Consider the following 22,210-nt stretch of genomic DNA (forward strand, 5'->3'; position numbering starts at 1 on the left):
TAGGAATTAGTGGTCATAACGCTATTCATGTTAACAAGTTTCCTTAACCAGGTCCGTTTTCTTATGTTCATTTATTTGCTCTCACACTCTGATAATTTCTCATGACTGGAAGATACATGACTGATTTGGTTTTATTTATTCTGGTAAAGATAACCGAAAGTTTGCTTTGTAAAACACAAACAAACTTATGAACTTTCTGTTGTGTAGTAAAAGGTAATAAATGATTTCTATTGTTTTAACATATGTTAAGACGTCACCCTTTTTGTTTTATTATTAACTGTGAGAACAATAGAAGATATTTTAATCAATATGTTTACTAATAGAAAAATAATTTATTCATTACACTTTATGGACAGAGTTGAAAATATCATATTTGTAAGAGAACAATACCAACCCATGCTTTCATGAATAGTGAACACATATATGTAAACAAAACCAACGGACGATATGTGATTTTATCCTTAATACTTATAGGCTTTAAAAGTTGTTTCCAGGAAATTTATAAAAAACTCTTAACGACTGTGCATTTTTAAACACTCTTTTAGAAGTGATTTAAGTAAATTTTATTTCAAAAACCTCATCAAACCAGTAGGTTGTTAACAGAAACTTAAAATAGTGCTCTTCTATTTTGTAAGCTGAACTGCCAATAGCATATATAAATGTCTTACTTTTGTAACGCTTTCAAATAAGGAAGATCCGGATTGTCCTGAGCTTTCAACTCTAAACCCATGGCGGTTCCTAGGGAATATGATGTACATCGATAAGGGGTAAACATCTACCTACATATTACAGTGACACCCATTTATAGAAATATACACAATGCAGTAACACCAAAGTATACAACTCTATACCATGAAATTGAAAACCTTATCAACTTTACCACAACACTGGTATACAGAGAGTGACAGTCACTTACTGGTGAGTATATCTAGAGTGCACAGAGAGTACGGTTTCACTATATCTAAATATTCATCTCGTGTCTTCTCCTGAAGTTTTTCAACCAATATCTTGGACTCTTCATTGAAGATATGAAGGCTATTCTCCAGGATTCGGAAGTGAAAGGCAGGTGTTAACGTCTTTCTTCTTTGTTTCCACGCACCGTTAGTGCTTTGATAAAAAATATATAATAATATAACATTTAAAAAGTCAATATTAAATTATCTTTTTAAGTTTTCTTCTTCTTTTGTCGAGAAGCTGTAGAAGGGTTTTTATTTTGTTAGTAGATTCTATTAAAACAGAGATTCACAAGTAGAGCTGGAAAAGCTGTAGAGGGTTCTCTTTTTGTTAAAAGATTAATTGAAAACAGAGATTAACAAATAGAGCTGAAAAAGCTATATAAATTAGAATATTCTATTAAAACAGAGATTCAGAAATAGAGCTGGAGAGGCTGTCGAAGACTTTTTGTTTTGTTAGAAGATTCTAATAAAACAGAGATTCACGAATAAATCTACAGAAGCTGTAGCGATTTTTATTTTTTAGAAAATTCTATGAAAACAGAGATTCAAAGATGTGGAGTAGCTGTAGAGGTTTTTCTATTTTGTTAGAAGATTCTATTAAAAAAATCCAGAAATAGAAATAGAGAAGCTATAGATTGTTTTCCTTTTGTTAAAAGATTCTATTAAAACAGATATTTACAAATAGAGCTGGAAAAGCTGTAGACCGGTTTTCATTTTGTTAGAAGATTCTATTAAAACAGACATTTACAAATAGATCTTGATAAACTGTAGAATGTTTCTTTATTTTGTCAGAGGATTCTATTAAAACAGAAATTCACAAATAGAGCTGAAGAAGTTGTAGAAAGGTTTTTCATTTTCTTAGAAGATTCTATTAAAACAGAGTTCACAAATACAGCTGGAGAAACTGTAGAGAGTTTTTTATTTCGTTACAAGAGTCTACAAAAACTGAGATTCACGAAGAGAAGTGGAGAGGCTATAGAGGGCTTTTTATTTTGTTAGAATATTCTATTAAAAAGAGATTCACAAACAGAGCTGCAAAAGCTGTAGAGGTTTTTCTCTGTGTTAAAAGATTCTATTAAAACAGAGATTTACAAATAGAGCTGGAGCAGCTGTGGAGGGGTTTTTATTTTCTGAGAATATTTTATAAAACTGAGATTCTCGAATAGATCGAGAGAAGCTGTAAAGGGTTTTTTATTTTGTTAAAATATTGTATTAAAACAGAGATTGACGAATATATTTAGAGAAGCTGTAGAGGAGTTTTTGTTGTTAAAATATTGTATTCAAACAGAGATTGACGAATAGATATAGAAGAGGTGTAGAGAGTTTTTCAATTTGATAGAAGATTCTATTTCACAAATACAGATGGAGAAGCTATAGAGGGATTTTTATTTTGTTAGAAGATTCTATTAAAGAGAGATTAACAAATAAAGCTGGATAACCTGTAGAGGGTTTTTTGTTAAAATATTCTATGAAAACAGTGATATACAAATAGAGCTGGAGAAGCTATAGAGGGTTTCTATTTTATTAGAATTTTCTATTAAAACTGAGATTCAGGAATACATCTTGAGAAGCATTTGAGTGTTTTTATTTTGTTAGAAGACTCTATTAAAAGGAGATTAACAAAAAGAACTGGAAAACGTGTAGATGGTTCTCTTTTTGTTAAAAGATTCATTGAAAACAGAGATTAACAAATAGAGCTGAAGAAGCTATATAAATTAGAATATTCTATTAAAACAGAGATTCAGAAATAGAGCTGGAGAGGCTGTCGAAGACTTTTTGTTTTGTTGGAAGATTCTAATAAAACAGAGATTCACGAATAAATCTACAGAAGATGTAGAGGATTTTTATTTTATTAGAAGATTCTATGAAAACAGAGATTCAAAGATGTGGAATAGCTGTAGAGGTTTTTCTATTTTGTTAGAAGATTCTATTAAAAAATCCAGAAATAGAAATAGAGAAGCTGTAGATTGTTTTCCTTTTGTTAAAAGATTCTATTAAAACAGACATTTACAAATAGATCTTGATAAACTGTAGAATCTTTATTTATTTTCTCATACAAATACACCAATATGTTAAGCATACTATTAAATGCTTTTAACAAAATAAATCCGATTGGGAAGAACAAATACATTTAATTATTCGGTAAACGTCTATATTTAAACACAATAAGCTTCTAGATAATTAAGTAATTATAATAAGTCTAAAGTTATAAACATTGCAAATAAAGTAATTAGCTGAAACTAAGTTAACTGATATTCGGAACGGTTATATAGATAGTACTAACTATTCATGACAAAAGTTTACACCGAGAAGTTAATCGATTGAAAAATGAAAGTTAATTTACGTGCTTTGTCCAAGGGATCTTTTAATGTAACAAAATCCAGTTGTGAATACTAAACATTGTAAAATAACTTATTTAAAATAATGGTAAAAAATCATTTCAAAGTTGAAAATGTCAGTTTTTCAAAAAAATTGATTATTAATATATAAACTTAGATACGATGCTTTGTAGTAAAAGAGTTGTTTTTTTTTATAGAATTAGCTCCCCTTGCCAAATTTGTTCGGCTAGAAGAACATGGCCATTAGGTATAAGGTTTCGTCTATATTTGTACAAGCGGACTTATGTGTAAAACTCTATTATATTCGTTCTCTAAATTTATCTCAACTGGAATATATCCGTTGGAGGACAGGCTGGCAAAAATGTGTTTTTAATGGAAAAAGTTTGGTAGCTTTTAATAGTGAAACAGCCATATGTGTTTGCTGATAATTTACCTAAATTATTAAAATATCTTGAAGTTATTCATAAAGGACTTTTTAAATTTTATCAATAGGAAAACTAGTGTAGATATTATTAAAATTTTTATCGTTTTAACTGAAACTATTCTTTCTTCATATTTCATAGAATTACTTATTATATTGAAGGTTCTCCCTTGAACAATATTGTTGCATTTCTCTAAATTATCTTTATGAAAGCTGTTTTATAGAACTGACAAATCTTGATCGTACCGTTTTAATACAGACCAATACGGTGTTTTATGGACTAATAGAAAATAACAATTTAGGTATCACATTGTAAACGTTAACAAAATGGACGCCAACTTTTGACAGCAAGGAAATTAAAATTTTATATTACTGATACCCAAAAATAATAAAATATTTAATATGTTGCCTGATTACCTGACTAATTTGGTTTTTCATCCTGTCATTTATATTTTTGTTTTTGTTTTTTGTATTTGTGGATTTCACATTAAATTCCTTACTTTTTACTTTGAACTAGGATTCGAGAAATTGTCCACCAGTTGTCTAGAATTTTAAAAAAGAAATATATTTGTCTGTCATTTTGTAATGCATTTTTTATAATTTTAAACTGTATCATACGGACATATCATAATTTAGTAACCTATTTTTTGATAATTTTAAACTATAAAACCTCTGACGTTAATATGTTTTAGTAACCTATTTCTCATTCTTCTACAGTTAACTAGATCATGCGTTTATGACACATTAACCATGGGTTTGTGACATATTTTTGATCATTCTAATCTGAAATACTGATATTAACTGTTTATTTTGATATTGTAATTTACACACTTTTAATCTTTGCTACAAAGAGTTTTGGTAAGATGTAAATAGTGAAGTATTGGCCTGGTATTTGAAGTACACGTGAATATCAAATACTCTAGAGGCCCTGAGGGAGCATACTGCACCAATATAAAACACTAATTCTATAGTGATTTCATCAGCCACTTAATGAGTGTGTCAGTTAGTCAGTACCTTCACCCGCTGGTGCAGCGGTAAGTCTACAGATTTACAACGCTAGCTTCAAGGTTTCGTTTCCCGTCGGTGGACCCAGCAGATATCCCGAGATGGCTTTGCTATAAGAAAACACACATACTTTCGGTACTAGCGAATATCTAACAAGTAATTGTTTGTTTTTTTTAGTTTGGGACAGGCCTATCAGTCAAGCGCGTCTAAGAACTTGTAATGAAAGAATAAAACACTTTCTTTTTGACGATTGTATTATTTTTATAGAATAATAAAAGTGTTTATTAAAAATCATAAGGTAGCAGACAGAGTAAGATATGTCGTCTATTATCTGGTACAAGGAACATAAATCTCTTACCTCATTATTATTCCTCGTTCTGACCAACTGTTTATAAAACGATAATGTTGAGACCTGCGTAAATTCTTGGTGTTCATTAGCAGATCCTGAAAGAAACAATTAAAAGAAGAATGTGAGTTTGTTAGACGACATGATTATCTTAAATAATAGACGTATGCTAGTTATGGATTTCTGGATAATTTATGGTATTATTATAATAGCAACTAACTACTTATTATAGTGTTTTAAGATCCATTTAAATTACCGTAAATAAAAATATAAGCAGCACTGTTTCAAATACAATCATAGGTATATTTTTGGCTTGACCTGTAGAGGGCTCTGTGATCAGTTTTTTCATACACATTGGTGTTAAAACTTATCGCGTAGGGTTGAATTCCTTGGTATTCGTACAGAACTTAAATATGAAATCGCATTATGTACCAAGTAAAATTCAATCTTTTTTAAATTTGTTTAGCTTTTATGGTTAATCGAACTAACCTGATGAGTTTTGGATATCGTGTGAAACATTTCAATTCGTTCTTTTAACTTTAGAGTACGTTTCATTTTATTTGTTTTAGTGCAAGGCTATACAATGGATTATCGATGTTATATCCACAGCATGCCCGGCATGGCCAGATGGGTTAAGGCGTGCGACTCGTAATCTGAGGGTCGCAGGTTCGCATCCCTGTAGCGCCAAACATGATCGCCCTTTCAGCCTTGGGGGCATTATAATGTGACAGTTAATCCCACTAATCGTGGGTAAGAGAGTAGCCCAATTGTTAGCGGAGGGTGGTGATGACTAGCTGCCTTCCCTATAGTCTTAAACTGCAAAATTAGGGACGGCTAGCACAGATAGCCCTCGAGTAGCTTTGTGCGAAATTCAAAACAAACAAACAATTAAACTGTGTTGCATAGAAATCGCATAGTTATTTCTATCACTTTAATACTTGTTTTCTATTTTTAAGACTGCTTATAGAACTGCTTCAAGAATTTTTCATCTAACAATATATTGATTAACGCGCTCCACGAAAAACGTATGTACGTAATTTAAATCTCTATATTATTTAACCTTTCAACAAATTTGTTTGAGCCTTTTTTTTTCTATGTAACACGGTTTAATCTGCGTGACGACGCGCTTCTGCCCGAAATTTTGCAAATAATAATAAAGTGTTTGTTATAATGTGAGTTTTATCAGTTTTTAAATTTTTCCGCGTCCTACGGTCTTTTCTATTGTACGTCACTAAAAAAAGTAACAACAGGAGAACTTGCGAAACATTGTTTGGAGTGTTATGTAACAATATTAGAGAGCCCGGGCCCGGCATGGCCAAGCGTGTTAAGGCGTTCGACTCGTAATCCGAGGGTCACGGGTTCGAATCCCAGTCGCTCCAAACATGCTCGCCCTCCCAGCCGTGGGGGCGTTATAATGTGACGGTCAATCCCACTATTCGTTGGTAAAAGAGTAGCCCAAGAGTTGGCGGTGGGTGGTGATGACTAGCTGCCTTTCCTCTAGTCTTACACTGCAAAATTAGGGACAGCTAGCGCAGATAGCTCTCGAGTAGCTCTGCGCGAAATTGAGAATAAAAAACACAAAACTATCCACAGCGTGGAATCGAACCTCGAATTTTAGCGTCGTAAGTTTGGAGAACTTATGTTCCGTAGCTAAGCCATTCTTTTAGTTACTTAAATAACTCAACATTTCGTGATAAATACAAATATACGGAGCTAAGTAGGCATGAGAGCATTAATCTGAGCAATCTTCTTTAAAACAAAAAACTAAAATCAATTAACAAGCACAACGGAGAAAAGTAGGTTTGTAACATTTCCATATGATATGAGACCTTTCACTATCCGATCATATTTGCTAACTGTTTAATATATAAATTCTCGGACAAGGTAGAATAAAAAAGAAACAATTGACAAGTAAAACTCAGTCTAGTCCTCATTTGTAATTAAATTTATCTGCGAGAGGTCGCTACTGGCTGATAATTGATTATTAGGTTATGTTTGTTTGTTCTTAGTACAAAACCGCATTAAGTTATCTACTGTGTTCACAATGAGGAATTGAACCCAAGATTTTAGTGTTGCAAATTACCACGATCATTAGGTTAATAAAGAAGTAAGTCCATTGGCTTACTTCTTTATTATTGTTGGTAGAAAGCTGGTTTATGATTGTCCAGTAAACGATCCAGAATATTTTAAGAAACTCCACGAAAACTGAGTCTCGTATATTTGTGTGTGTGTGTCTGCTAAAAGACGAAAATGCTCTGAAATTAAATTTTCATTTTGTATCTTATATTAACTGGCCAAAAATAAACATCATAAGTCTAGGCCTTTCAAACCGTTTACAGACTACTAATTAACACAAAATTAAACAAAATGTGTTAGTTAGATTAGATTTACAAGCTAAATAATAACAACAGTGTATGACACAACACGCAACTTGATAACTAACTCTGGTTTGTACGTAAGAACACACAATTAAAATCCTAATGAAATAACACAAGTATGTAAAAATTAGCGTATGAGTCTTACCTCTATCGATTCTGGGTCAGTTAAGAAAACTAGGTGCTGCCATCCCAACCAGATCTTACATATTTCGTTTCTGAATATAACAATCAGTCCACTCAACGCTTGAAAAAACCCTGAAGATAAAAAGAAGGAATTGCGTGTTCAATAATGACCGTTGTTGACATTGCCCTAGTGATGGTGAATTGTATTACAGTCACTTAAAAGCTGGTCAATAAAACGTGATAGTCGTCTACACGATTGGTTTCAGTACAGGTAATTGTGGTATTATACGTGATGTTGAAAAAAAAGTATGTCACAGTTTATAATGTCATAACTAGTTTATCAATACGTAGATAGGTAAAGAGAATAATCATTTGGTAATAAATAGGTAAATTCAAACAATCAATAGGTTTTACTAATAAAACGACAGAGCATGTTTTAGAATACAGAAAAATCGATCGTTAAATATAAAAGTAATCAAAGATTAGTGAATTCCCAGTTCCAAAATATAGAACAGCCACTGATACCACGTTGTTCAAGTATTTTCATGTGATTCTGTGTCTACTAGGCTCAGAGTCGCAAAGAAACGGCGTTATAGGTTTTATGTTTACCAACATGTTGATGTGCAGCCAGGGGTAATATCTTTCATTTTAGATCAAAACTGGTAACCCAAGGTCGAAATACATACAGTTATAACTTAAATAGAGTAGGGTAATGATGATACGATAATAACATCTGTGTAAGTTGAATATTTGTTCCTCAAACACACATACACACTTGTCTGATATAAAAGGGTGTGATTTGTCTCTCTTTACATGATGTAATGTCATGCCTCGTCATGTGCCAGAAGTTACAGTTTGTCAGATCGCTCTACTCTCCAGAAATAGAATGAAGCAAACGTATAGTAGAGTACTCCTGGTGTACTGTATCCAGAAACCTGAAACGTCATGGGACTACAAAAAATATGTTCCAGGAAAATCTACTTGTACATGACATTATACTATTACAGCAGATGAACGAGTTTGATTAGGTTAACATGTCAAGGTCGAGAGAAGTTTTGCAACTCCTTAGAACAGGAATGGCATTAACACATTCATTCCAGGGTATCTAGAACAATGTAGAAATATTTAACTTCATCCAACGGATTGTTATACACGAACAGAACTAGAGAAATTTTGTAACAAGATACAACAAGCATCACGGATTAAAAACATCTGAAACTGTAACTGAAATCACGACCAAGACAAAAAAAAAATGTTATTGTGCCACAACACAAATTGTCGTAACTTTTATTTGTCGAAAGAGGTATAAAACAAATTTGTGAAGATATTGTGATCACTTTTACTCAGTGACAAATATATTGCATTTTCTTTTCTGTGTGCCCTCTAGTGGCATAGCGGTAATGCCTGAAGCTTTGTGATTACCTACAAACAAGCTTTTCTATACCTTTTCAAAGCAAGATTTCTGTGAAATAAAGAGAACTTCTTAACTTGATTGTTGACATGTGGTTAAGATTCATTCTTTACTTGGAATTGTTTTTTCTTCAAAAACAACAAATTCCTTAAAAACACATACCATGAATCATGCAAATGATACCTATGTTCTAAACACAAGGTTTCACTTCACATAAGTTGTATACAAAGGTGTGTTTTCTTATAGCAAAGCCACATTGGGCTATAAGCTGAGCCCACCGAGGGGAATCGAACCTCTGATTTTAGCGTTGTATCTAGAACAATAAACAGGAGGTTAACCAAAAAGGATTATTTCGCAATATAAGCTACCTGCTAAGTGATATGAACAAAAATTGTCCACCGTCACTGTGTTATTTGGGCAAGAGAGCATTCCTTTTACAGTTAGAACACTGGTGACGTCATTACTTGGGCAAAACAGTATGCCATTTACAGTTAGGAGAATGGTGTCATGTCATTGGTCTCAGATGAGCCCTGTTTACGGCTTGTTAAAGATGATGGTAGGATCCGTGTTCGTCGTTTGCCTGCATAACAGGTGAGGGAAAGTAGAAATATCCTACAGAAAATACACAGGATGTGGTGCAGTACATGATCCAGCAGTTATTCATTATGATGGAAACAACTGCTTTTCATATTCTCAAGGGTAACATTAATGGCGCCACCTACAGGCAACACATGGATACGATATTTCTGCCATATGGTAGGATATGGTTTGCTAATAGTTTTGTGTGCCAGGATGGCAATGATATTGTCCACATTGCACGTACTGTGCAAGATTATCTCCACTACGAAGACGTTATAAGTTTGCTCTAACCAACAAGGCTCCAGGTTGTAATCCCAGTGAGTTCTGTTGCCCACAAACGAACCTGAAAATACTTCACCACAGTCTTACATTATTTACTGTAACTAAGTTGCAGGGCCCGGCATGGCCAAGCGCGTTAAGGCGTGTTCTCGTAATCTGAGGGCCGCGGGTTCGCATCCCCGTCGCACCAAACATGCTCGCCCTTTCAGCCGTGGGGGCGTTATAATGTAACGGTCAATCCCACTATTTGTTGGTAAAAGAGTAGCCCAAGAGTTGGCGGTGGGTGGTGATGACTAGCTGCCTTCCCTCTAGTCTTACAATGCTAAATTAGGGATGGCTAGCACAGATAGCCCTCGAGTAGCTTTGTGCGAAATTCAAAAACAATCTAACAAACTAAGTTGCAGCGCCTTCTAGTGATAAGTTGGGATGTAATCATGATGGGTTACATCAATAATCTCATCGACAGCATGCTACGTCACTTTGTAAAAGTTATTATAGTACGAGGAGGACCAACCAAGTATTGAATGTTTGATATGAATTGATATAAAGTTACAAACGCGATTTATAATAAGTTGACGTTATATTTTGTTGTTATATATACATATTAGTAAGGTTTTGTTGTGCTAGGTTAAACAATTAGTTATACATTTTTCTACAGGTATCTGATAAAGTTCTTTGCTTTTATAATAAATCATTTGTGATACCTGTTCTTTATACAAACTGCGTATATAAATGGTTCAAATAACATAAATTTTTCAGTGTGACAACGCTTAATGTTTTTTTATTCCAACTTAATAACAATGATTTCATTTGTTTATAAATTATTCCAAATTTTTGGGCCCCTCGCTAGTACAGTCTTTGGATTTAAAACGCTAAAATCAGGTTTCGATTTCCCTCGGTGTACTCAGCAGATAGCCCGATGTGGCTTTGCTATAAGAAAAACACAAACACCCAAAGATTTGGCCAAGATTGTAGTATTTATAGCCAGAAATATTTGTCCAAATGTAACATTTCTTCCATTTGTATCTTCCTAACACTTACTACGTGCTTGTAGCGAGAGCCAAAATCTATTATTATCTGGTTCACGAGAATGCTGTTATAAAGTACGTTGGCTTTCTCTACAACGTGTGGAACAACATTTCATAGAATCTTTTTATTATTTTTCTAAGATATATTTTTTCTTCGTATAAAAAATATGATGTTTGTGTCGGTTTTGCTCACCAAGATTAAGAGACCAAATTCCTTCAAGACAAGATGCTGAGGGATATAGAGTATATTGGTGGAAATAAACATGAAATAATTATTCGTAATGCTAATATCACATGAAGTCCCTGAGACTTCTCCAATAAAATTCATAGAAAAATATGCAGAGGGGAATTTACACATAAACTGGTTTTCAAATCACGTGATTGACCTCAGCTAGAGAGTGAAAAACGAATACTTAAAGATGGGTTGTTCTATACCCATCATGTAGTTACAGGTTTAAGTTTCTTTTCACAAAGCTTTAATGAATCAAAAAAAAAAAATTCTTAACAGACAAAGAGCATGCCACATCATATTTTAAAGGTTATTATAGTACGACGAGGACCAACCAAATACTGAATGTATAACATGTACTGATATAAAAGTACAGACGCTACTTATACATCTTTCTACAGGTGTTTAATAAAGTTGTTTGCTGTCCTAGTAAATCATTTGTGACGCTCATAGAACCTGTTTTTTTTTTTTTTGTACAAACTGAATATATAAATGTTTAAAATAATATTTCACGGATTTTATGAAAATATTTCATATATAATTATTTATATAAACTAGTTTCTGTAATACGACCCATGTACAGCTGGCAACGGGACATATTTAAGTTTCGTTTAAAAAACTTGCCAGCATAAACTAATAATAAAAATGTAACAAATAAGATTAGAAAGTCAACTAGTAACCTGGATTGGAAAATGCTAAAAGTAAGCCACCAATTGAATTAAGGAGAAATGTTTGAGCAATCACAAACGTTAAAGTAATGAAATGTTATAAAGAACCATAATCATAACTTTAGAGTAAAACGTTGTTTTACAAAATTAACAAAATATCCTTATAGGACTGATGAAAAATCCTAATAAGTAAAAGAAAGACGACTGAATGTCCCGAGAAAGACTGTTGGAATTAATTAATAGAATCTTGAGAAATAGTCTTGAACATACTTTAGATAGAGTATCGAATGGGCCTGTTGTAGTTCATTAAGATGGAAGCCCAAGAAGGACTGTTGAAGTCTGTTACTGTAGGAGTTACTTAAAATAGAGTATCGAAAGAGCCTGTTGTAGTTCATTAAGATGGAAGTCTAAGAAGGACCGTTGGAGTTAGTTAACACATAAGCCTTTTCAGGACTCCTTCTTAATTAATAGTTCTCCTCTGAATACTATTTTAATCAAAGCATATAGTCTAGTTAAGGGTTATAATCTTAAAAAGGACTGTTGGTATCGTTTGTAAAGGTGTAATATTGGAAAGGACTGTTGGTATTGTTTCTAAAGGCGTAATATTGGAAAGGACTGTTGGTATTGTTTGTAAAGGCATAATATTGGAAAGGTCTGTTGGTATTATTTGTAAAGGTTTAGTATTGGAAAGGACTGTTGATGTTGTTTGTAAACATTTAATATTAGAAAGGACTGTTGGTATTGTTTGTAAAGGCGTAATATTGGAAAGGACTGTAAATGTGTAATATTGGAAAAGTCTGTTGGTATTTTTTGTAAAGGTGTAATATTGGAAAGGTTTGTTGGTATTGTTTGTAAAGGTTTAGTATTCGAAAGGACTGTTGATATTGTTTGTAAAGGTGTAATATTGGAAAGGACTGCTAGTGTTGTTTATTGAATAATGGCATGTTGAAATTAATAACGGTTTCTTTTTATTGTTAAGAACATTCTATTTTAAAAATCGCTGACATCAAGTTTGGAATAAAACGTTTCTCTCATGCATCATTTTTAAAATACAGTTATTTATTTCATTCCCATTGTGTTTCATCTCACCCCGAGTTTAGTCACTGTTTGTATCATTTGTAGTTTGTATTTAGCTTCAGGATATTGCGTCAACCTTCTGTCCAGGATTTTGTAATCACGTACTTCCTCGTTTTTTTATCATTAGTTTATAGCAGCACCTCTAGCATACTGATTTATATGCTACGGAATCCACCCTATATGTCATAATCGTAATGTTTTCTTTAAGTAATTACGTCATCAAGGACTTATACACGAGTAGTTCACAGTTGATTTATATTTTTATTTCAATACTCTATACACATAATATCATGATTTCCTTTACATAAGGTCGGCGTGGCCAGGTGGTCAGAGTGCTCAACTTGTAACTTGACGGTCGCAGGCTCGAATACTCATCACACCAAATTTGCTCGCCCTTTCAGCCGTGAAGGCATTATAACTTGACGATCAATCCCACTATTCGTTGGTAAAAAAAATAGCCCAAGAGTTGGCGATGGGTGGTGATGACTAGTTGCCTTATTTCTTGTCTTATACTGCTGAATTAGGAACGACCAGCGCAGACAGCCCTCGTGTAGCTTTGCGCGAAATTCAAAAGCCAAATACTTTAGATAAAAATTCTGCGTTCGAGATTAACCAAAAATATATTCTATATTGGAACTCATGCATCCAAGATTAAACAGGGAGACATTTTGTATGGAAACTGAGATTAAACAGGGAAGAATTCTATATCTAAACTAAATGTAAACAGAAAGACATTCTCTACGGAAACTAAGCTGAAATAGGGAGACATTCTGTATGGAACCTGAGATTAAACAGGTAACCATTCTGTATGGAACCTAAAGTGAAACAGTACTAAACTGTTCAACTCCACTGTACTGAATGCACCGTTTTATAAATGCAACATACTATAGGCAGTCTCCACTGTACTAAACTAGATTAAATTAATCTTGATGAAGATGAGGTTATTCCAGTTTAGTGGCCTAAAGACTTACGCATGAGATGCTCCAGACAAATACGGCAAGTGAGTTCAGATGTTGACAATGGAAACAACTGTTTGAGAGATGTAATCAGCTAACAACAGCCTCTAAGATGTCCTGGAAACAGCTGTTTGAGAGATTTGATCAGCTAACAACAGCCTCTAAGATGTCCTGGAAACAGCTGTTTGAGAGATGTGATCAGCTAACAACAACCTCTAAGATGTACTGGAAATAGCTATTTGAGAGATGTGATCTAGTAACACCAACCTATAAGATGTACTATTTGAGTGTTGAACTTGGATCGACCTGAGCGTTGTTGTAGTGATTTTATTACACTTTTGCTTTAAAAAAATAAATAAAGACAAATAGTATATTATGATGTGGGTATGCTACATTAACTGCTGGTTGTGTAATATTCATAAATGGCTGGTATTTTCTCTGAAATACAGCCCACATGAGCATGTATAATTGAAGAAGATATCAGGATGCAGTTGGTTTCTCCGGTATGAAATATTTAAACATTATACTGCTGGTTTATTTAGTGTGAAAGTGATGTAACACGTGCAAACGACGTGTATACCGAAGTTTAAGTACTCATATCTTGCTACAGAAGAGAAAGTGGAACAATCAAAATTTACGTTGATTCCTGGTGTTACAAAACAAGTGGGCTACCCCTAATTAGGCTTACAGTGAAGTAAAGTTTAACACGATTGAAGCTTCTAACGAAACGTATAATAAAAATTTACAACAAAATAGATGTCTTATTAAAACAACAACTTCAGATACAAGACGTTAACGTAGGTATTAAGAACAATTAATTAAATACAGTGATTGTTTGTTTTTGAATTTCGCGCAAAGCTAGTATACAAGGGCTATCTGCGCTAGCTGTCCCTAATTTAACAGTGTAAGACTAGAGGGAAGGCACATTATAACGCCCCCACGGCTGAAAGAGCAAGCATGTTTGGTGTAACGGGGAATCGAATCAGCGACCTTCAGATTACGAGTCAAACGCCTTAACCACCTGGATATGCTGGGCCCAAAACAAGATTGAAGCTGTTAACGAGAAACTAGATAAATACAAAGAAAGGAAATGTAACATGAGTGAAGCCGTTAAAAACTAAAGAAATAATATAAGACGTAACAAGGTTGAAACAATTAACAAGAAGTTAATTAAATACAAAATAATGAGATGTGACATGAGAAAGCTGTTAACTTACATATGCTTCGCTCTTTGCTTGTTTTTCTAGCAAGAACGGCTTGAAGGACGTTGTAACAAATAACCAAAGGGCCCATCAAATGACTGCTGGTGTAACCAGGTACAGAATCTAACATCTTGCTTCTTCTGTGGATTCTTGCGAACACCACTGTTAACGTTAAGAAGGTTCCAATGAACAGAACTAAGCCAGCAAGTCGAACGTACGACAGTGATAAAGAGGTGTTTAAAGTGAAAGGAAACATCTCACTCAAAGACATTTTGTTCTTAATACTGTTTGAGATATATAACAATGATAGAATGTCATCGAGAAAGTAAGATTAAATGACGCGATGCTTATTTTACGCAGTGATAGTTAAATTGCAAAAGTTTCTGTTTTTTTAATCCTTTGAGGAAATTCAATTGGTTAAATGACCCACCAATGAGATCGCTTCACGATTTGTCCTTCACTTAGGCAAACCTTGTAGAAATATTTAACTTCATCCAACGGATTGTTATACACGAACAGAACTAGAGAAATTTCGTAACAAGATACAACAAGCATCACGGATTAAAAACATCTGAAACTGTAACTGAAATCACGACCAAGACAAAAAAAAAATGTTATTGTGCCACAACTCAAATTGTCGTAACTTTTGTTTGTCAAAAGAGGTATAAAACAAATTTGTGAAGATATTGTGATCACTTTTACTCAGTGACAAATATATTGCATTTTCTTTTCTGTGTGCCTTCTAGTGGCATAGCGGTAATGCCTGAAGCTTTGTGATTACCTGCAAACAAGCTTTTCTATACCTTTTCAAAGCAAGATTTCTGTGAAATAAAGAGAACTTCTTAACTTGATTGTTGACATATGGTTAAGATTCATTCTTTACTTGGAATTGTTTCTTCTTCAAAAACAACAATTTCCTTTAACAACAAATACCATGAATCATGCAAATGATACCTGTGTTCTAAACACAAGGTTTCACTTCATATAAGTTGTATACAAAGGTGTGTTTTCTTATAGCAAAGCCACATTGGGCTATCTGCTGAGCCCACCGAGGGGAATCGAACCCCTGATTTTAGCGTTGCAAGTCCGGAGACTTACCGCTATATTAGCGGAGAACAAGTTGAATCCAAAACGAACAAAACTATATTGTTTATATTCTCAAACCAAGTTTCATTTAAAACACAGAATTGTGAGAATTCTAACCTAAAATGATGAGAGTATTTTAATCTGTTTTAATAAATCTATTTTTATGATGCAGAAAGCTATTTTTTATTAATTGTCTTTTTTTACTGTTTGCATGTATTCTTGTTCTCCGTTAAACTCTCCTAGTTAAAAAAAAATTCATTAAATACATACAATTTAAATTCCCTCTGATAACAGCCAGAAATTGACAACTTTATTCACATGTAAATAATATTTGTTCCCTTTGTGTCGCACTAACATATTCTGCCTATTACAGTCTTGTCCAAAAACTTTCTATATTGATAGTATTGTTACAGAACAATTTTTGACTGGTTGGTAACATAAGAGGTGTAGCAGGATCGGACAAACACGTGCGTTTGTTGTTGTTGTCTGTGCACGTTGTTTTAATCATCTGTTCGTTAAAACACACACATACACACTTGTTTTATGTAAAAGGGAGTGATTTGTCTCTCTTTACTTGATGTAATATCATGCCTTGTCAGGTACGAGAATATAAAATATCAGATTGGTCTACTGTCCAGAAAAAAAAATGAAGCAAACAGATAGTAGAGTACCCCTGGTGTACTGTATCCAAAATCCTCAAACGTCATGGGACTACAAAAAATGATGTTCCAGGAAAATCTACTTATAGATGTCATTATACTACTACAGCAGATGAACGAGTTTGATTAGGTTAACATGTCAAGGTCGAGAGAAGTTTTGCAACTCCTTAGAACAGGAATGGCATTAACACATTCATTCCAGGGTATCTAGTACAATAAACAGGAGATTAACCAAAAAGGATTATTTCGCAATATAAGCTACCTGCTAAGTGATATGAACAAAAATTGTCCATTGTCACTGTGTTATTTGGGCAAGACAGCATTCCTTTTATAGTTAGAACACTGGTGACGTCATTACTTGGGCAAAACAGTATGCCATTTACAGTTAGGAGAATGGTGTCATGCCACTTGTCTCAGATGAGTTCTGTTTACGGCTTGTTAAAGATGATGGTAGGATCCATGTTCGTCGTTTGCCTGTATAACAGGTGAGGGAAGGTAGAAATATCCCACAGAAAATACACAGGATGTGGTGCAGTACATGATCCAGCAGTTATTCATTATGATGGAAACAACTGCTTTTCATATTATCAAGGGTAACATTAATGGCGCCTCCTACAGGCAACACATGGATACGATATTTCTGCCATATGGTAGGATATGGTTTTCTAATAGTTTTGTGTGCCAGGATGGCAATGATATTGTCCACATTGCACGTACTGTGCAAGATTATCTCCACTACGTGGACATTATAAGTTTGCTCTAACAAACAAGGCTCCAGGTTGTAATCCCAGTGAGGTCTGTTGACTACAAATGAACCTAAAAATACTTCACCACAGTCTTACATTATTTACTGTAACTAAGTTGCAGGGCCCGGCATGGCCAAGCGCGTTAAGGCGTGTTCTCGTAATCTGAGGGCCGCGGGTTCGCATCCCCGTCGCACCAAACATGCTCGCCCTTTCAGCCGTGGGGGCGTTATAATGTAACGGTCAATCCCACTATTCGTTGGTGAAAGAGTAGCCCAAGAGTTGGCGGTGGGTGGTGATGACTAGCTGCCTTCCCTCTAGTCTTACAATGCTAAATTAGGGACGGCTAGCACAGATAGCCCTCGAGTAGCTTTGTGCGAAATTCAAAAACAAACTAACAAACTAAGTTGCAGCGCCTTCTAGTGATAAGTTGGGATGTATTCATGATGGGTTACATCAATAATCTCATCGACAGCATGCTACGTCACTTTGTAAAAGTTATTATAGTACGAGGAGGACCAACCAAGTATTGAATGTTTGATATGAATTGATATAAAGTTACAAACGCGATTTATAATAAGTTGATGTTATATTTTGTTGTTATATATACATATTAGTAAGGTTTTGTTGTGCTAGGTTAAACAATTAGTTATACATTTTTCTACAGGTATCTGATAAAGTTCTTTGCTTTTATAATAAATCATTTGTAATACCTGTTCTTTATACAAACTGCGTATATAAATGGTTCAAATAACATAAATTTTTCAGTGTGACAGCGCTTAATGTCTTTTATTCCAACTTAATAACAATGATTTCTTTTGTTATAAATTATTCAAAATTTTTGGGGGGCCTCGCTAGTACAGTCTTTGGATTTAAAACGCTAAAATCAGGTTTCGATTTCCCTCGGTGTACTCAGCAGATAGCCCGATGTGGCTTTGCTATAAGAAAAACACAAACACCCAAAGATTTGGCCAAGATTGTAGTATTTATAGCCAGAAATATTTGTCCAAATGTAACATTTCTTCCATTTGTATCTTCCTAACACTTACTACGTGCTTGTAGCGAGAGCCAAAATCTATTATTATCTGGTTCACGAGAATGCTGTTATAAAGTACGTTGGCTTTCTCTACAACGTGTGGAACAACATTCCATAGAATCTTTTTATTATTTTTATAAGATATATTTTTCTTCGTATAAAAAATATGATGTTTGTGTCGGTTTTGCTCACCAAGATTAAGAGACCAAATTCCTTCAAGACAAGATGCTGAGGGATATAGAGTTTATTGGTGGAAATAAACATGAAATAATTATTCGTAATGCTAATATCACATGAAGTCCCTGAGACTTCTCCAATAAAATTCATAGAAAAACATGCAGAGGGGAATTTACACATAAACTGGTTTTCAAATCACGTGATTGACCTCAGCAAGAGAGTAAAAAAAGAACACTTAAAGATGGGTCGTTCTATACCCATCATGTAGTTACAGGTTTAAGTTTCTTTTCACAAAGATTTAATGAACCCAAAAACAAAGATACAAAAGTCTGAAGAGATAAACTCTTCTAAAAAAAACTTACAAAATTAAGAAACGCTAACCAGTGGCGCTATCTCCAAAACATTATTATATTTCTCATAAAAATTTGGAAAAGATTAGTACTTGAATGTAATGTTAACCTAAATAATAGATTTTTAGCCCATGGAATGACAATTAAACACATGTTAAGAAAATCATATAATTAAACTTCATAGGGCTTGTTTATAAAATATAGTTTAGCAAGTTCTCAGGTTTGTTTGTTTGGTTTACTTTCGTGCAAAGCTACACAAGGGATATCTGCGCCAGCCGCCCCTAATTTAGCAGTGTAAGACTAGAGGGAAGGCAGTTAGTCATCACCACCAATCGCCATCTCTTGGGCTGCTCTTTTACCAACGAATAGCGGGATTGAGCGTCGCATTATAACTCCCCGTGTCTGAAAGGACGAACTTTTTTGATGTAACGGGGATTCAAACCGCAACCCTCAAACTACGAGTCGATCGCCCTAACCATTTGGCCATACCGGGCCACCCAGGTTTGAACATAACTGTATATAGTTTAGCAAGTGCCGAGATTTGTACATAACTGTATATAGTTTAGTAAGTACCGAGATTTTTGATAAGTGTATATTGTTTAGTAAGTACCGAGACTTGTACATAACTGTATATAGTTTAGTAAGTACCGAGATTTGTACATAACTGTATATAGTTTACTAAGTACCGAGATTTGTACATAACTGTACATAATTTAGTAAGTACCGAGATTTGTACATAACTGCATATAGTTTAGTAAGTACCGAGATTTGTACATAACTGTTTATAGTTTAGTAACTGCCGAGATTTGTACATAACTGTATATAGTTTAGTAACTGCCGAGATTTGTACACAACTGTACATAATTTAGTAAGTGCCGAGATTTGTACATAACTGTATATAGTTTAGTAACTGCCGAGATTTGTACATACCTGTATATAGTTTAGTAAGTACCGAGATTTGTACACAACTGTACATAATTTAGTAAGTGCCGAGATTTGTACATAACTGTATATAGTTTAGTAAGTACCGAGATTTGTACATAACTGTACATAATTTAGTAAGTGCCGAGATTTGTACATAACTGTATATAGTTTAGTAACTGCCGAGATTTGTACATAACTGTATATAGTTTAGTAACTGCCGAGATTTGTACATACCTGTATATAGTTTAGTAAGTACCGAGATTTGTACACAACTGTACATAATTTAGTAAGTGCCGAGATTTGTACATAACTGTATATAATTTAGTAAGTACCGAGATTTGTACATAACTGTATATAGTTTAGTAAGTGCCGAGATTTGTACATAACTGTATATAGTTTAGTAAGTACCGAGATTTGTACACAACTGTACATAATTTAGTAAGTGCCGAGATTTGTACATAACTGTATATAGTTTAGTAAGTGCCTAGATTTGTACATAACTGTATATAGTTTAGTAAGTGCCGAGATTTGTACATAACTGTATATAGTTTAGTAAGTACCGAGATTTGTACATAACTATATATAGTTTAGTAAGTACCGAGATTTGTACATAACTGTACATAATTTAGTAAGTGCCGAGATTTGTACATAACTGTATATAGTTTAGTAACTGCCGAGATTTGTACATACCTGTATATAGTTTAGTAAGTACCGAGATTTGTACACAACTGTACATAATTTAGTAAGTGCCGAGATTTGTACATAACTGTATATAGTTTAGTAAGTGCCGAGATTTGTACATAACTGTATATAGTTTAGTAAGTGCCGAGATTTGTACATAACTGTATATAGTTTAGTAAGTACCGAGATTTGTACACAACTGTATATAGTTTAGTAAGTGCCGAGATTTGTACATAACTGTATATAGTTTAGTAAGTGCCGAGATTTGTACATAACTGTATATAGTTTAGTAAGTGCCGAGATTTGTACATAACTGTGTATAGTTTAGTAAGTACCGAGATTCCTACATAATTCACTAGATATTTCTAATTTTATCCACGTCTTTCTCGTGTTTGTTTGTTTGTTTTTGATTAAGCACAAATCTACACAATGGGATATCTCTGCTTTGCCTACCACGGTTATTGAAACCCGGTTTCTGACCGTGGGAGTCCGGAGACATGCTGCTGTACCACTTAGGAGTACTTCCACATACTCAAATCTGTCTAGTTTTTAAACCATGAAAATAAATAAAATAAACCGTTAATTACGCAAATTAATATGAACACTCATAACTAATGATAATGAAATCATGAACTTATGTAAATTATTATGTTATTGAATGTTGATATTAATAGAGATCCTCACCTTTACTTAAAAACTGTCTAATCTAGATGTATGAGGGTGTGATATCGTTCTATAAAGATGGTACAACTGATTTAAATAACACACCGATACAGCTTTGGCTGAACAATAAAATATTAAAATATAACAACAAGAGATATCCAAAAGGAAACTTACAAACAAATATAATTCAAATATTATTACTTAGAAAAACACAGTTAGTAAATCTGTTCCAGGTCAGGACTGGGTAAAGACATAGGTGAACAATCTAGCATAATTATTAATTTTATTAGCTTTAATAGGAAACATAAAATAAATAAATAATTTATAATTAATAGATTATAAATATAATTTCTTAATAAAATCCATAGAAAAAAAACACAAGGAGAGAAAAACATAAATAAGAAACAATAACCCAGTGATCTAATATTGAACCACTGCATGAAAACAATTAACAACAATTGCAACTCGTGACCTAATTCGTTTAAAAACAACGCAGAGTTTGTAGCCCATAGTTACGTCTCATGTGGTTAGCTAATTTACATAATATTTCACATTATTAATATCTTTACATAACCAATAGAGGAAGCTCGTGTCAGTTTCTTAATACAAACACATTCATATTCAAGGTGCTTTATCTAGATTCTAGAAGGTCAGTTATCGTTTTAAAATAACTAGTAATTCATAGCTGAACTAAACTAACTTCCCAAAATGCCATCAATATGAAGTATAGATGGGAAATTATAATTATGTAAATACCAAGGTACATTTCAGAAAGGTGTGCTATTTTGACTGCGTTTTCAATGCAGTTTTCATTGAAAACTCATACTCTGATTAATAATTCATTATTACAAATTAGAAATAATCTGTTTATTAAAATATGCGTTTATGTAAAAG

The 22,210-nt window shown here is 33.6% G+C and overlaps 1 protein-coding gene across 5 annotated transcripts in view; it reads right to left on the reverse strand.

The window, feature by feature from the left end:
• Positions 1 to 15,360, reverse strand: part of LOC143233789 (cytochrome P450 4c3-like) — a 41,749-nt gene extending 26,389 nt beyond the window's left edge. Inside the window, exons 1-5 of one of the 5 annotated variants that reach the window (XM_076470459.1) lie at positions 15,013 to 15,360; positions 7,591 to 7,700; positions 5,080 to 5,165; positions 917 to 1,107; positions 669 to 738 (exon numbers count right to left, since the gene is read on the reverse strand). In XM_076470459.1, the coding sequence (XP_076326574.1) occupies positions 669 to 738; positions 917 to 1,107; positions 5,080 to 5,165; positions 7,591 to 7,700; positions 15,013 to 15,268 (713 nt within the window). In that variant the 5' untranslated portion in view covers positions 15,269 to 15,360. Of the gene's footprint in view, positions 1 to 668; positions 739 to 916; positions 1,108 to 5,079; positions 5,166 to 7,590; positions 7,701 to 8,093; positions 8,131 to 8,339; positions 8,422 to 15,012 lie in introns of those variants that run through there. The other 4 variants (XM_076470458.1, XM_076470461.1, XM_076470463.1 and 1 more) reach the window with 4 other exon arrangements.
• Between the last annotated feature and the right edge of the window lie 6,850 nt (positions 15,361 to 22,210).

This window comes from Tachypleus tridentatus, chromosome 12 (genome assembly GCF_004210375.1).
Source record: "Tachypleus tridentatus isolate NWPU-2018 chromosome 12, ASM421037v1, whole genome shotgun sequence".
Lineage (NCBI taxonomy): Eukaryota > Metazoa > Arthropoda > Merostomata > Xiphosura > Limulidae > Tachypleus > Tachypleus tridentatus.